The 16,805-nt window shown below is 46.1% G+C and overlaps 1 protein-coding gene across 1 annotated transcript in view; it reads right to left on the bottom strand.

Annotated features, from left to right (window-relative positions):
* TTF1 (transcription termination factor 1) overlaps positions 1–16,805 on the bottom strand; it is a 96,916-nt gene that overhangs the window by 24,509 nt on the left and 55,602 nt on the right. Inside the window, exons 9-10 of the mRNA XM_078646175.1 lie at positions 6,232–6,297; positions 4,109–4,194 (exon numbers count right to left, since the gene is read on the bottom strand). Of these exons, the coding sequence (XP_078502301.1) occupies positions 4,109–4,194; positions 6,232–6,297 (152 nt within the window). The remainder of the gene's footprint in view (positions 1–4,108; positions 4,195–6,231; positions 6,298–16,805) is intronic.

Genomic DNA, 16,805 nt, shown 5'->3' with positions numbered 1-16,805 from the left:
ATAGGTCGAGCTTTCCCTCCTCTTTCCTCCTCAATAGGTTCTTCCAGTCCCGACCCATGAAGGTTTTGACTTGTGAGATTGTGGATCCTGTGTGGGACGGGATGTGGGATTTGAACCTAATGAGGTAGTGATTTGACCAGGCTACTGGAAAATAGTGTCAAGGGTTAGTAGGTCTTCTGCCGCAAAGATCAGATCTAGGGTGTTTCCTAGTATATGAGTGGGGGTGGTTATCCACTGTTTCATCCCTAGATTGTGACAGGATTGAGTAATGTTGTGCAGAGCTGCACGAAGTTGGTCATTGTCCCTTTTGTTGAAATCGCCCAGTATCATCAGCCTGTTATGGGAGATTGACATGTTGTTTATGACCGTGATTAGTTCCTGCTGTTGTGAGGCTTTGAAATGCCCTGGAGGCCTATAACATACAAGGGCCGTGAGGCAGTGTTCAGAGTCACATTTTATGGAAATCCCAAGGATTTCTACACAGGAGATGGTGTCAATGTCCAGGGTAGTGATGTTAAGTTGTTCTCGAAAAATGATCCCCAGTCCTCCTCCTCGACCTGAGGGTCTGGGTTTCTGGATGATCTTGAATCCATCTGGACATGCAATGCCTAGCACTGATTCTGTTCCTTCCGCCATCCATGTCTCGGTAAGAAACAGGATGTCGAGTTTGTTAGTCTCGATCAAAAGCTGGATTTCAGTTGCGTGTTTCGGTAGAGAGCGGACATTTAGAAGTCCGTTGATTAATTTCCCTTTGGAGCAGCGTGCGGCTTCTGCTTGGGCTGATGGGGAACGGGTCGTGGTGTTGTCGGGACTTGGATATGGCATCAGGATTGATTTGGGGGGGAGGGGATTAATGTGAGGAAGCCGAGCTTGACAGTGAGAACAAGCTTTGTCGTCCTGATGTGCTACGTGAGGGGGTAGACGAGGGCATTCAGATTTGTCTGCCTGTGTATTCAGTAGCATGAGTGTTTCCCTGCTGTATCCAGGCACATCATGTGTTGGTAAGCAGTGGGAAGCGGGGGGTGCCCTAGGCCCGGCCTCGGCGCGGACGAGCGCAGACGAGCTTGCCTTAAGCGCGCCTTTGGCGCGCAATCGGCGCGCCCGCTGCGCTCGTCCGCTGCGCTTCCGGTGGGGACACATGCTATGTAGCGGAGAAAGAAGGGGGTTGTGATGAAGGGGGCGTGGCTACGCTGGTGGGCGTGTCCTGGCAGCAGGCCAATCACGTCGTGTCAGCTAAGAAACCTTTACTCACGTAAGCAAGCAATCTGCTAAGTGGCAAAGGGTGCTGTAAAGGCGGCGATTTTAGAGCAAACAAACAGGTATTTACAGTGCAGATTTAAAAAAGCTATTTGTCCCTGCTCCCGGCTGTGCCTCAAGAGCTTTAAGCTAGTAAACGCGGCGCTTGTGTTCAGCGCGCGCTTTGTGATGAAGGGGGCGTGGCTACGCTGGTGGGCGTGTCCTGGCGGCAGGCCAATCACGTCGTGTCAGCTAAGAAACCTTTACTCACGTAAGCAAGCAATCTGCTAAGTGGCAAAGGGTGCTGTAAAGGCGGCGATTTTAGAGCAAACAAACAGGTATTTACAGTGCAGATTTAAAAAAGCTATTTGTCCCTGCTCCCGGCTGTGCCTCAAGAGCTTTAAGCTAGTAAACGCGGCGCTTGTGTTCAGCGCACGCTTTGTGATGAAGGGGGCGTGGCTACGCTGGTGGGCGTGTCCTGGCGGCAGGCCAATCACGTCGTGTCAGCTAAGAAACCTTTACTCACGTAAGCAAGCAATCTGCTAAGTGGCAAAGGGTGCTGTAAAGGCGGCGATTTTAGAGCAAACAAACAGGTATTTACAGTGCAGATTTAAAAAAGCTATTTGTCCCTGCTCCCGGCTGTGCCTCAAGAGCTTTAAGCTAGTAAACGCGGAGCTTGTGTTCAGCGCACGTTTTGTGATGAAGGGGGCGTGGCTACGCTGGTGGGCGTGTCCTGGCGGCAGGCCAATCACGTCGTGTCAGCTAAGAAACCTTTACTCACGTAAGCAAGCAATCTGCTAAGTGGCAAAGGGTGCTGTAAAGGCGGCGATTTTAGAGCAAACAAACAGGTATTTACAGTGCAGATTTAAAAAAGCTATTTGTCCCTGCTCCCGGCTGTGCCTCAAGAGCTTTAAACTATAGATTTATAAGCATAGCCCCCACAGTCACAGGAGTAACACTCGTATGTACAAAATGAGCAGAACAAACATGAGCACACATGGCAATATCCGTAGGACAAGGCTTACCCCGGTGTGGCAAAACACGACTCCCAGTGTCTTATATGCACACAAATTACACGTATACACACCCAAATACGAGCGGCCTTACCCCAAAAATGTATATGGTCATAATAACAAACACACATATCCACACTCGTCATCTCCCATCTACATAAATTTCACAACAGACATATACCTCACTCTACACCACAATGAAAAACATAAGGTAAAATATACCGACACAAACAATGCAGACACCAGTGCCCGGAACACGACAACACACCAGCTCACGTTTTCAACGTGCTGGCTTTGGAACGCAGTTTAACTACCAGGAACTATTGCAGATTTGGAAACAGTGCTTTTAGTGTTTCTCCTCGTCGAACTCTCGCCTCATATATGAAAGCAAAGCATGTATGGGCCATGGAGGGTCGGAGCGGCCCAACCGGAATTCACACAAGAAAACACCAGGACCCGGTGAAAGTGTGGTGTGTGGCAGCGCAACGCCTTCATGACACCATCGGCCACATTCACAGCAGATTTGGCGCTACCAAAAGAAACGTTCCCTCTCAGCTTGTACAGCCTCTGAACCCACAACTGCAGGGCTGTGTGGTGCGCACCAGACATCGGAGCATATTTTTTTGTATCCATCCATCGACCTGGACGGATGGACAAAGATAGCGGGCACCCAGCAACCAAGGTGCGGTGCCCAGGAGCTGTGTTCGGCCTGACCGTTGCCTGCGACTGCGGCAGACATAGAAACTACACCGAGACGTGCCCAGCGGAACTCATGATGGGAGGTTCCACACTAGAGGGGTCTTGGGAGCAGCGCTCAATCCCAGTGAAATGATCTAGGGAGCGACTGACCCAGCCCGACGCCTCTTCCTGTGGCTGGACAGAGAGCTGATCGATCAGAGAGACAAGAGAGCGTGTGAGTGCGCCTTGCCTGGGCTGTTGACTGCTCACCGGTGGAAACCGCCCAGCTCGCCTCAGGCTCCCGTCCACAGTTGTTCCTCTGCCGGCTAGCCCCTGCAAAAGCATCACCAACCCTGAAAGTGGTGCAACTGTGGAAGCCGGGCAGCATCTCCTCGGAGCTTTGTATGCCAAACCCCTCATGACCGCGATTTTGGCCCGCCCACATCGGTGCAGCCTCGCTGCCCGTATCGGGCGCAGTGCTGGCTGATACTGCTCCTCTGTAGCCAAAGCTCTCAGCTCTCAGTTTGTACAGCCTCTGAACCCACAACTGCAGGGCTGTGTGGTGCGCATCAGACATCGGAGCATATTTTTTTGTAACTCACTCCAAAGAAGAAACAAGAAATACGAATCTCTGCTGCGCACATAACTAACAAGCACCTACGAGGACACGGACAGCGGGAGGGGGGGGGGCGGGGAGGCACACGGCCAGCACTCACCTGGACCTGGACTTCCTCTGGCGGAGATCGGCCGCACAATGACCAAACGAAACTGACAAAAAAAAAAAAAAAAACGCCCACGGCCTTGATGACGATGCGAAAAGGGTGGAGAGGGAAAAAAATGCAGGAACGCCCACGAATCTGGTCCGGCCATGACGGACAGATCTCTGTTCCAATGGCTAGCCTCCATTTATGGAGCTAGCCAATGGAACAGAGGGCGGGACTAAGCTCCACACTGTAGGGACATTAGATTTCTCCTGGGCGGAGCTAGGAGCTCCGGCCCCAGGCGAAACCAAAAAATGGAACCTTGTTTTATGTGCATTGCCCCAACTCTTGCCCACTAATGCTACCTCACATTCAGTGGTCTGGAAGAGATTCGAAGACATGACCAATAATGGCCCCATCTACAGTGGTCTCACGCAAGGTCACGCTTCAAGAAACATCAAAGCAGCTGTCACAACCGACCTGGAAATGTTTTTGTGTTCCACGAGGGAACATTACGAGCCTTCAGTCTGTAGAACTTCGCCTGCACGTATGCCGGGGGGACGTCACTAAAAGTGGATATAGAAAATAATTAATATCCCAATCCTCAAGAAGAACAGGACAAAAACAAGAGACAACACGTGTAGAATGGCATATTTGCCCACAATAACATTTATGACATGCATAATGAATACCAAGTAAGCAACAGCATACTGATAACTTTATTGTGCACTTTACACTACTCAAAGCTCACGTGTAAATGGCCCCTAACAAAACTGTAAAGGATGAAATAAGCATGGCAATACTACTTCCTGGCTTTATGTAAAGTGCTATTTTTCTGAGAATTCCCCTGGGGATTTTTCCACTGCAAATAATCGTGTTCAAGAGGTCAAGGATGTAGGGCAAGAGTATGAACGGTCGGTCTCGCCAGAGTGTGTAGACAGCCTGACATGCTTATTTCCTTGCGCTTTGTGGTATTAGCCCACACTTAAAGAGATTGTCAGAGCACTAAAGGTAGCATTACATCTGTGCACATGCACAAAAGACCCATATTCCCTCTTAAGCACAACTGAATTTGTGTGGCGAGACAGAGTGTCTGGAGGAACGCGCACATGAAGAGTTGTGGAAACTCCAACAAATAAAATCTAACTATTTAAAGTGAATTATTTTTTACTTTGGTAATGTGTTGGACTGCAAGAAGAGCGTGCACGTTTGCCTCATCCCGTAGTTATTTACTCTTAAGACAGGATATTGAACTAGATGTCGGTTTTTTAGTTTTATATAAAATGAAATTTGTGAATTGTAAGTTCTGCTGAAAATATGATTTGCTTGTGTATAGCTGTACTGTGGGTGAAATTTATGTATTTTAAAACTACTATTAATGTAACTTAAGGTGATAGGATAAATTCGCTATGTACTAAAGTTTTGATTAATTGAATGTTGAATTTTTGTACTGTACAGGAGCTGCCTTTCTGCTGCTGCTTGCTGTGTTACAACCATTCACAATGTTGGCATTTTCTCCTAATAGTAGGTGGTGAAAATGTCACAATTCACGAATGTGATGAGTGCTCCCTTTATCACACATGCACACCTATGCGTTATTAGGCTATGACCACTTTAATTTAATTTACCATTCCCACATAGTAGATGCCTATCTTGGAGCAGTACATTGAAAAATATAATAAGTACACCAATGGGCATGGGTGAACAGCAATTTGCAGCTGTCAGGCCTTCCAAAAAAAGAAAATAATGAACAAATACTGTTAATAAGAAGAACCTGACAGACTGGGAGGAGGAAGTAAACGCAGATGATTGGTCAGAGCAGGGGGGAGGCCTGTAGGAGGGGGCGATATGCTTAAATAAAAAATAAAAAAAAGAAGTTGAGCAGGGCCTGGAGGGTTGGCAGAAGCAACAATAACGTTTGGGGACATGGTGGGTAGATATGTAAGAGGGGAACAATTGGAGAGAAAGCAAGCAAGAAAACGCAGGCTCCCAAGGAAGACAAAGGAAAAAGTAGGTTCCGGATGTACAAGTCAACCAGTCAAAAGGATGGAACAGAAGCTATGCTTCAGAAGAGGGGCAAACACAAAAAGAGGAAGGATTAAAATTAAAGCAACGGGCTCCGCTCAGCCCTAGAGTATGTGCTGGTATCGTCCACAATAGTTCTTTCGAGAAGGCGAACCCTAAAAATTGATTACCATAGTTCTACACGTCACACTGCAATAGAAACTTTGGGTAGTTTCACCAGAATAGCAAACCAACAATTTTGAACTCACACCGCCTCATGTAGGCACAGAGTATCCCCTATATGAGGGTAAAAATGAAGGACCTTTATACCCCGCTAGATCCAGGTGTCTAATTGACTCATCATACTTGTCATGCTGTATAAAAGGACATATCTAAAAATTCTCAATATAGAATACGATCCATCTTCTAGTTACTTTAGACGTATACCAGCATACTACACGTATGTAGCCTATGTGTTGACACACGGCGAAGAGGCTTTATTACTCTCAGCAGTGAACATAGTGTGACTAGATAGTCAAAAAGTGATTAGCTATTCAGCACCCTATCCATGATAGACATTATATAAATATATATGTTACCCTATGCATTCTGCCAGCTCCTCCCAGTTCAGGTCACTGCTGTCTTCCACTCGTGACTCGTACAGCCTGGTAAAAGAAGGGGCGACATTCAGAAAAAAGGCAAACACTAAAAAAAAGTAAGGTTACCACCTGCCAATGCTAAATAAAAATCATCTCTCCACGCAATGCAGGATTTCATGAAAAAATGTATCACAGACACGCACTAGATTAAGTTCATTTTATATTATAAATCCACATTGTACAACTGCACTTGAAATCACCGGTGACCGTTATAAACAGACCATATGTGGTATGAGGATGTTTTAAAAAACAATTTACCAATCGACACACAAAGCGAGTATCAAATTAGTCACTGCTGCTGGAAACCATCTTTTTTCTTTACATTTTTAAGCATTAGGAAAAGATACTTGGCAAAAGCACCAGCCCGGCCGTTGAGTAACAATTGTTCAAGACCTCTGAACTCCATGGATCTATGCTGAACTTGGCCTGTAATAAACAGATCAATTATGCACATAATTCATTTTATTCTTAAACATGTTCTTTGGAGTCCATTTTAGATTCTTCTGAAATTGCAATAGGGCCCTTAACTCTGAATTCCTGCTGGGCCCTAACCTCAATAACAGTTGTATTCTATGCCGAAGAGAGTGACATTCAGTGGACGGAATGGCTTACAATTGTAGAAAACAAGTGTGGCAACACTCTGGCCAGTACCCATGGATGGATCATCGCCATTTTTGTAAGTTTCACACATTTCCATTTCTAAGAGGTTTGTTTCAAATTTGTTACACAGCTGCCCGGACAAAGCACTCTAAAAGTGATGTGAGCGCAAACCCCAGCAACTGGTTCTCCTGCAGGGGAAAGCGTACCCCACGAAGCATACTTGACTCTCTGGTTGATGTGGAAAGTAAAAGTCCAGTGCAACACAATTATCAGAGTTTGCAAAAGGGTTTCAATGTCCAGCCGGAGGAATGTGGTAACAGAACAGTTTACAAAATAAATGATAGGTTCCAAATGTTGGAATCATATAGAACACAATACACAAATCCTGTCAATACCAATTACAATTGTAACCTCAAAATGAAACCGGTTATCTCTGAGGAAAAACGGGTAATGCAATTTAGGTAAAAAGGACTCCATTACATACATTCAATTATTCTGAAGTTATATTCCTGGAGCTCAGGACAGGCACGTCTTTTCCATTCCAGCTCACGCAAAGCAGTGTGGAACCAGCAAGCTTGTGATTGCACTCACAAACTATTATTGTTTGATAACAATGGCAGGATCTCACAGGACACTAACTAAGGACGGTTATGAAGTTGCTTCCCAAAAAGTTTCTTTAACCCCTTGCATGCGGCCGCGATTCTGCGCCTGTGCGGCAAAATCGCAGGTGGGCGAGTTCATGACGGCCCCCAGCCGTCATCAGCACACGAGCGCCATAGTGCATGACGGCCGGGGGCCGTAATCAGCATGCAAGGGGTTAAAGTGAGGAACATTCAGTGTTCATGGTCTTCTTGAGTTGTAAACAGCTAGAACAGCCCAGAAACCAGCAGCAACAAATCCTAAATGACCATGCACTTGGTACTTGCTTCCCAGTTTATCTACGCGTGTGTAGAAATGATAAACAAAAGGGGTACACACTACCTGGCCCACAGAAACGGGAGTAAACTTATCAGAATACATGGGTCAGCAAAGGCCACAAATGTATCTCTGACTCAGGCTAGTTGGTTAGTCAACCTGGTGCTAGACGATTGTAACCAAAGTAAAGGTGGTGCAGGAAAGAATGTTCGCACCAGGGAAAGTCACCAATTAGCAGTACGACGCAGGAAGAGCAGACAATCTCAGCAGCCTGGCTCAATCTTTGATGGACTATTCGAGAGACTGCAGCAGATGTTTGCAAATATCTGCTGTAATTGCGGTAGTCAACCTGTCTGCCTAAGGTCGCAGGTAAGGTTTAGAGCAGACTTCATAGCATCAGTATGGTGCCGCTGCGGTACTGCGAAAAAGTTTTCAGATCCAGTCTGACGCCTGGGCAATATTCAAAAGATGAGGAGTCAGCAGCTAGAAGTCTCTCTGAGAATAGCATCACTCACACTGATCCTGGAGTCAATTCGTCAGGCTCCTCAAATGAAGACTATTGGTCCAGCTTGAGCTCAAAACTTTTGAAAGCTGGAAGACATGTTCAGCTCAGACTTTGACATCATTGGGAATCCCTCTATGGTGCTTCACACTATGAATGAGGACTGTGAGAGGGACAATCTTCTTCCACCACACTACATCAATAAAAGACTTTCTTTACACTGATACTCAAAATGCCAATGGATTGGATCCTTCAACTTAACCTTAGGTGGAGTGTCCTGCTCGCCTTCTAAACAGAATTTGACTTTGTTCCGGGTAGCTTTATGTGGCTGCCGTATTGGATAGCATGTTTGGGATTTTCCCTTTAACAGAAAAAACATGTTGATGAGGTTTACACCAATGGAAACTGCTCATTTTAATTGTTATTTAATATTATATAAAATCACAAAGTCATAAATGATAAATACAGATCCACTGCATTGTGTCCACAGTACATCACATGTGTATAACATGTACAGCTGACGGAAAATAGTGCTAATTCTGCTTAAGCAGCAAGGCATGTGGGCATCGACCAGGGTTCACATACCCCACCAGTGTACCTGGCAGACCCATTTTTAGATTGCATATCTTAACCTTCTACGTGCCAGCAGGGTCGAGCCAATCCCTCCTCCCCTGAAACGTCATGTCTGATTGAATCATATATCCACATCATGGCAACCCTGGGCCGCATATCTTCTCATATTTTGGGGGGGCATTTTCTCATATTTTGGGGGGCATCCTTGGGTTCTTGCAGCTCCCTCACCACCAGGGTGCAGCAACTAATTTCCATCTTAAGTGCTGGGGTCTCTCTAGAGCCCCACAGTTGGGTAATAGCTTGTTCGGCCACCAAACAACCTAAAACTATGAACAGTCAACAGTGTTGCGGCCAAATTAATCTGAAAGTGGCTGTGTTTTATGCCACTTTATTTCAGCAGTGAAAGATATTCCAACGTCTGTTAGTAGGCGTCCTTTTAAAGCTTTTAGTAAGAAAAGGAAATGCACATTATGCAAGGTTTGATTGAAAATAGTAACTGGCGTAGGACTCCGGCGTACCCGATAAGAGTGATAATGAGATAAGAAATGAAAAAGACTAAGAACACTTAAGACTCACGGACAGGCTTGTCCATCTAAGGAATTTCCAAGCGGAGAGGAGTTGGCTAGGACGGTCGTCCACAAATCTGGGGAACTGGGTTTGAGTCTCGGCAACAATGCTGAACATCCTGTGATTCTGGGCAAATTACTTAATCTTCCTGTGCCTAACAAAAAATGAATGTGTCCTCATGTAACACAACTGGTGCTATGTAAAGCGCTCAGATACCCGATTCAGGTCAAGTTCGCGCTATATAAAACTATGTAATAAAAATAAATTCAGCCCAAGACTGATATCAGGCAAAATATGAAACAACTGAAAACAGTTAAGAAAAGGAATGTGTTCGGATTGTACTCCCAAGTGACCAGGCCAGATTCCAATGAAGCGATATGTTGGATTTATTCATTAGGAGCAGGAGTACAGGAACCACCAGCCCTAACAGCTCCTCTCATCAGCAACTCCCAAACACAGAATTCTTACCCCCCACTAATTCTGATGACATAGCTAATGTTTTAGATAGAAAAATCTCAATCTTTGGTTTCCGTAACAAAGAAGCAGATCATAACAGAATGCAACTCGAACACACATGGACTAGGCTATTTAAAGTAAAATGCAGCAGCAAAATATCTGCCTCTACGCTTTTGTTTTTCCATCTGATCCAGTTTTTATTTTGTTTCCGACTTGCTAGACTGGGATAACCCAGTTTGACTGATGTGACACTCTGCTGTAACAACAGCTTGGAGCCTCTAGAGGATGCTTATTTTATTTTAAGAGATATTCTGCACCACACTAAGAAGTTAATCAGAAAAGACTCACTTAAGAAGAAAAATCTCAAGAAGTCATTTGGACACTGGCGGGCAAGCCTGTCCTCCTGCCGGGTTGGTAGAGGCCATGCCCCGGCTTTCATTAATTCGCTCATTAGTCCCTACACCCCCAATCGTGCCCTCCGTTCCTCCAATCAGTCCCTTCTTAATGTTCCGCGCTTCCGTAGATCCAAAACTGGAGGCACTAGATTCTCGGTATTAGCCCCTCGCTTCTGGAACAGCCTTCCACTGTCCATCAGATCTATCCCAGTCTACTTACAGTTCCGTAAGGCCCTTAAGACCTTCCTGTTCTCCCAAGCGTACTCCGGCTGATGTCCTTACGGCAGAACTCCATTCTCCTCAGCCCTCTACTTTAGCGCCAGGAAGCCGCTTGGTCGCAGTGCGCTCTATCAAGAACTTTTCAACTTTCAACTTTCATGTCCTCTGCTTCCCTGGTGGAGGATGATCTGCTATGTTTTGAGATCCCCGCCTGCTTGACCGAGATCTCGAAGCCTTGACAGCAACCAATGGTACGGTGATTGCTCTGACGGCTGAAGAGATTGCGAAGCAGATGCATGTTATTTTCTCCCCCTGATTTGGCTTCTTCACGAATGAACTCCCAAAACAGGAGATTGCTCTTGAAAGAGAAAATTTCAAAGTTCTCGATGTGCAGGGAGTTTTTTTACTCCTTACGGTGCCAGGTAGGGGGTTTCATTGGAGAAATTCAGTGACCGTGCTTGGTCTGATGGTTCTGTAGCGGATGAGTTTCCAGGTCTAGGGCTTCCAATGATGGAACTAAATGAGGCTCGCCTGCTGCAAACCTAAACACTCCCTGGACTGTAAGCAGAGCAAGGAATTCCGTCAGTCTGTTATCTTCGATTTGTGGTAGATCATTAATGAGAAAAGAACACACTTTTTTATCCTGGCATGAAAAGCTAAGTTTTAACTAACAAATCTTTCATTCTTACAGACGGATTCAACTATTATATTATTACTTTTATTTGAATGCATGTATTTATAAACACACACAAAATAGAATAAATTGCAAATTCTTGTTAAATCATCAAACGCCATTTCCCTGCAGAATTTCACATCAACATACTTTATGTTCGAGAATGACTAAGCTGAAGAAACCTTGGAAATGCACTGGCCCACGTTACTGATTAATGTTATTCCTTTCATCTACCTGTTGTTCCAACATAGCAAGTAACTAATATTTATTTGTGAAAGCAGCAAAGACATTAGCCAATATGGGTCTGGCTCACATTTCAAACCTCTTGTTTAAAGACAGATTACGGTATTACTGACTCATCATAATGGAAAATGCACTCTTTTTACTACATGGTTAAAAGTAAAACAACAATAAGTTCTCAATCAGCTTGAACTTCCATTCAACTAATTGCCTCAGATAATGTTCTGTTAAAAATAATTTCTCAGTCGTACTTGTAGTAAAGAGATGACGAGTGATCAAAAAGACAGTACGTTTATTCTCGTAAACAAGAAATGTATTTTAGATCTGATATACACAAGAGCCGGTGTACTGAAAGATGCCAGATTTGTACCTGGTACCTCTCACTACCAGATATTGAAATGTCACCATATCTTTCATTTTAATTGTTAGGTTGGTATTTTAGATTGGTAACTGTAAGATTGTCTTAGGAGAATCAGACACCACAAGTACCCCTGAGGTGAAATTGTCCGGTGGGAGATAAAAAGATTGGGGTTATCATCATTTTGGATGACTGGTTCATTAGAATCAACATTTTCCCAGTGGACGACCCTAGTACTAGCAGGATATCTCGCACTAGCATCTAACAGGAGGCATTCAGCAAAAGACTTCTCATGCGTCAAACATATAGCAGACACATCATATAGTTGGGCATCACCACAATAGCTGCATCACTCCCTCCTCCCCATACAGCAAAGCTTTCAACACAATATACTATTGAGTGACCTGCAAACCTGTTCCGTGCAGCCTAGATATGAAATACAGCTGGGTATCAATAACGTCACAATAGCACACATAATGCTAAACAGCAGCGCACCCTGGACAAAGCTGCACACCAGTGCAGAGCCATACCGAACGACCTGTGTTTGGATGTAGCTCTGCACGCAACCTTGCCTTTCACTGGGTATAACACAACATTCAACAGGACACATAGGACGGAATAATCAGCACATATCCAACACAATCTAGACATTCCACACAGATGGATATCACAAAGCTCACAACTACAGCAACCATTATAAAACACAATCACAACTTCCAACAGACAAAATAGTGAGAATAATCCACACTCATCCGACACAGCTCAGAAGCACTATACAGCAAGGGGTAACCCAGTACACAACAGCATCCCACTCTTCATGAAACAATGTGCCACTCCATGACAACAACGAACACTAAACCAACACTCCACAGCTAGCGTAATGTAACAGATTACTGTGAGAATAAACCAATCGACAACACTTTTAATGACCTCAGATACATACTTCAAGTCGGACAGCACACATGAATGCACTTGGACTAGCATAGACTTCCAACTCGCTCCACACATGCTAAATACCATCAATCACTACAGTCAAACATCAAAACCAGTTTATCAAGCATGCCCACAATACTAATGATCCAACTCAAGTTCAAGTTCAGGGATTTATATAGCGCACTACTCACCCAGAGGGTCTCAAGGCGCTTGGGAAGGGGGGTTAAATTTTTGTCGAATAGCCAGGTTTTGAGTTCTTTCCTGAAGGAGATGTGGTTTTGAGTAAGGCGGAGGTGAGTGAGTTCCAGGTCCTGGCCGCCAGGAAGGAGAAGGATCTGCCACCCATGGTGGATCTACGGATGCGTGGGACTGCGGCGAGGGCTTGATTGGACGATCTAAGTTGGCGGGTGGGTGTGTAGAAGGACAGTCGAGTGCTGAGGCATTCGGGTCCAAGTTTGTATAGGGCCTTGTGTGCGTGGGTGAGAAGACGGAATGTAATTCTCTTGTTGACGGGAAGCCAGTGGAGGTCTTTTAGGTGTCCTGATCTTGGCGAGAGATGTCCAATATGAGTCTCGCTGATGCGTTTTGGATGCGTTGGAGTTTTTTCTGTAATTTTGCTGTGATTCCGGCGTATAGTGTGTTGCCATAATCCAGTTGACTCGTGACCAGTGCGTGGGTGACAGTCTTTCTTGTTTCGAGGGGGATCCAGCGGAAGATCTTTTTTGAGAATACGAAGTACGTTGAAGCAGGAGGATGAGACTGCGTTGACTTGTCTGGACATCGAGAGAGAGGAGTCTAGGATGAAGCCCAAGTTGCGTGCGTGGTCTGTGGGTGTGGGTGCTGTGCCCAGAGCGGAAGGCCACCAAGAGTCATCCCAGGCAGAGGGGGAGGATCCCAGGATGAGCACCTCCGTTTTGTCTGAGTTGAGTTTTAGGCGGCTATGTTTCATCCATTCGGCTACTTCTTTCATGCCTTCGTGAAGTTTGGTTTTGGCGGTGTTAGGGTCTTTGGTGAGGGAAAGGATTAACTGGGTGTCGTCGGCGTAAGAGATGATGTTAAGGTTGTGTTGCCGCACGATGGAGGCGAGTGGGCTCATGTAAACGTTGAAGAGGGTGGGACTGAGTGATGATCCTTGTGGTACTCCACAGATTACTTCAGTGGCCTTTGAGTTGAATGGGGGAAGTCGGACTCTGAGTTCTCCCGGTGAGGAATGAGATGATCCAGTCCAAGGCTTTTCCTTGTATGCTAATGTTGCTGAGGCGTTGTATATGGGTGCTGTGGCAGACTGTGTCGAAAGCGGCCGAGAGGTCGAGTAGAATGAGGGCCACTGTTTCACCGTTGTCCAGTAGTGTTCGGATGTCGTCTGTTGCTGCAATGAGGGCAGTTTCGGTGCTGTGTTTGGCCCGAAATCCGGACTGAGAGGGATCGAGGGAGTTGTTGGATTCAAGGAAGGCGGCGAGCTGGCTGTTGACGGCTTTCTCAATAACTTTGGCGGGGAAGGGGAGGAGGGATATGGGTCGGTAGTTTTTAAGTTCAGAGGGGTCTGCTGTGGGTTTCTTCAAGAGGGCGCTAAGTTCGGCGTGTTTCCAGCTTTCTGGGAAGGTGGCAGAGTTGAACGAGCAGTTGATGACATCACGGAGATGGGGTGCGATGATGGAGTCAGCTTTGTTGAAGATGTGGTGGGGGCAGGAGTCGGTTGGCGAGCCTGAGTGGATTGAGTTCATTAGGCGGATAGTGTCTTCAGTGGTGACTGGGTTCCAGGCGCTGAGGTTGTTAGTTGGCGGTGTGGGATCTGAGGGGGGTGGGGAGGGTTGTTCGCAGGGAGTGTTCTCGAAGCTGTTGTGAATGTCGGCAATTTTGTTGTAGAAGAAGGAGGATAACGCATCGCAGAGGTCTTGGGAGGGCGTGATGTCGTTAGAAGCTGCGGCGGGGTTGGTGAATTCTTTGACGATGTTGAAAAGTTCCTTGCTGTTGTGGGCGTTGTTGTCGAGGCGATCCTTGAAAGCTGATTTCTTGGTGGATCGAATCAGTTGGTGGTGTTTGCGGGTGGCCGCCTTGAGGGTGGCCATGTTGTCGGTGGTTGGGTTTTTTCTCCATGTTTTCTCTAGGGTGCGGCATAGCTTCTTGGATTTTTTAAGGTCATCATTGAACCAGGGAGCCTTTTAGCTGCCTGAAGTGATCTGGTGCTTTTTCAGGGGTGCTAATTCGTCGGCGCTGTGGGTGATCCATTGCTTGAGTTTGGTGGCCGCTTGGTTTGGGTCCAATGAGAGGGTGATTTTGTTCCAACGCCTCAGCAACATCAGCATACAAGGAAAAGCCTTGGACTGGATCATCTCATTCCTCACCGGGAGAACTCAGAGTCCGACTTCCCCCATTCAACTCAAAGGCCACTGAAGTAATCTGTGGAGTACCACAAGGATCATCACTCGCTGACCAATCACTACCTTGACTCTATGAATTCAATAGTCAATGAAGTCGCCCCATTGCAACTGAAGAGAGTCTCCACCAGGATCTCTACCCCTTGGTATGACGGCAGACTCAATGATGACAGGCGTGCTATGCGAATGGCAGAGCGCACCTGGAGATCTGACCCCACATCACTGCATCTCAAAACGCTTAAGAACAAGAGAAATGCCTACTTTAGGAAAATAAAGCGCGCAAAGTCTGACTTCTTTAGCCGCCAACTGGACCAAGCTAAAAACAGGCCAAAAAAGCTGTTCGAACTAATCAAAACTCAAACAAAGTCACAACCCTTACAATCAAACAGCACAACAAGCGACACCCCACACTGTGAAGCCTTCTCTGCATTCTTTAAGCTAAAGACCGACAACATAGGAAATGACCTCATCATGGATGTAAGCCGATTCCCCAGCCACACCAGAATGTCTAACACTCAACCTAAAAATCATGCATCATGGTTGTCCTTTGACACCTACTGGGAAGAAGCAATACACAAACTGCTCTGCACCTTGAAGCCCTCTAATCACCTCATAGACCCCCTACCTGCTAATGCTGTAAAAGACTTCATCCCCCTGCTCCTCCCACTTTGGACCAAAATCATCAACAGCTCCCTTCAACAAGGTCTCATCCCAGACACCCTCAAGGTGGGGCAAGCCACGCCTATTCTCGAGAAACCTACAGCTGACCCGTCTGACCTGAACAATTACCGCCCTATCACCAATATCCCCACCCTGGCCAAACTGCTGGAAAAATGTGTCCAACTCCAACTAACAAAACACATTGATCAATTTGACCTCCTCAACCCTCATCAATCAGGCTTCCGAGCAAAACATAGCACGGAAACAGCTATGACACACATAATTGATGACGCCATCCAAATCCTTGATCGCAATGAGTCCTGCCTCCTCATCCTGCTTGACCTCTCTTCAGCATTTGACACGGTCAAACACGAGAACTTACTGGAGCTGCTAAGCACTAGAATGTGTCTATCGGGAACTGTTCTCAAATGGTTTACCTCCTTCCTTCATAACAGGTCTCAGAAGTTCAAGATCGACAATGTGCTATCTACACCTGTGCCAGCAGATCTAGGTGTTCCGCAAGGATCTTCCCTCTCCCCCACACTGTTCAACCTCGTTATGGAACCGCTCGCCGCCTTGCTCCAAGCATCCAATGTGCAATTCCATATGTACGCCGATGACACACAACTTTACCTAAAGCTACGATCCCCGGAAGATGTCAAACTTCTCAATTCCACACTTAGTAACACTAAATCTTGGTTGGCCGATAATCACCTCAAACTAAATGCTCTGAAAACTGAGTTCCTACTCACCACCCAAACCTGGCTCAATAACCTAACAGCACTCCATGTCCAACCGACCATCGTGGATTCTGCGAAATCCTTAGGCATCACACTCGACGCCAAGCTCAACATGCAACAGCACGTTAGCAAAGCCACAAAAGGAGCTAATTTCCAAATCAACACACTGAGGAAACTTAAACCCTTCCTCCCAGCCAAAGACTTCCAAACTGCTGTACAAGCTTTAATCATCCCTCGCATAGACTATGGAATTGTGGCCCTCAGCGGACTCCCGCTATCCACAACAGCACCCCTAAGAGCCTCCC

Source organism: Lissotriton helveticus, chromosome 5_1, assembly GCF_964261635.1.
Source record: "Lissotriton helveticus chromosome 5_1, aLisHel1.1, whole genome shotgun sequence".
NCBI lineage: Eukaryota > Metazoa > Chordata > Amphibia > Caudata > Salamandridae > Lissotriton > Lissotriton helveticus.
Note: the sequence above shows the minus strand (reverse complement) of the source record. Positions and strands in the feature narration are given on the sequence as shown.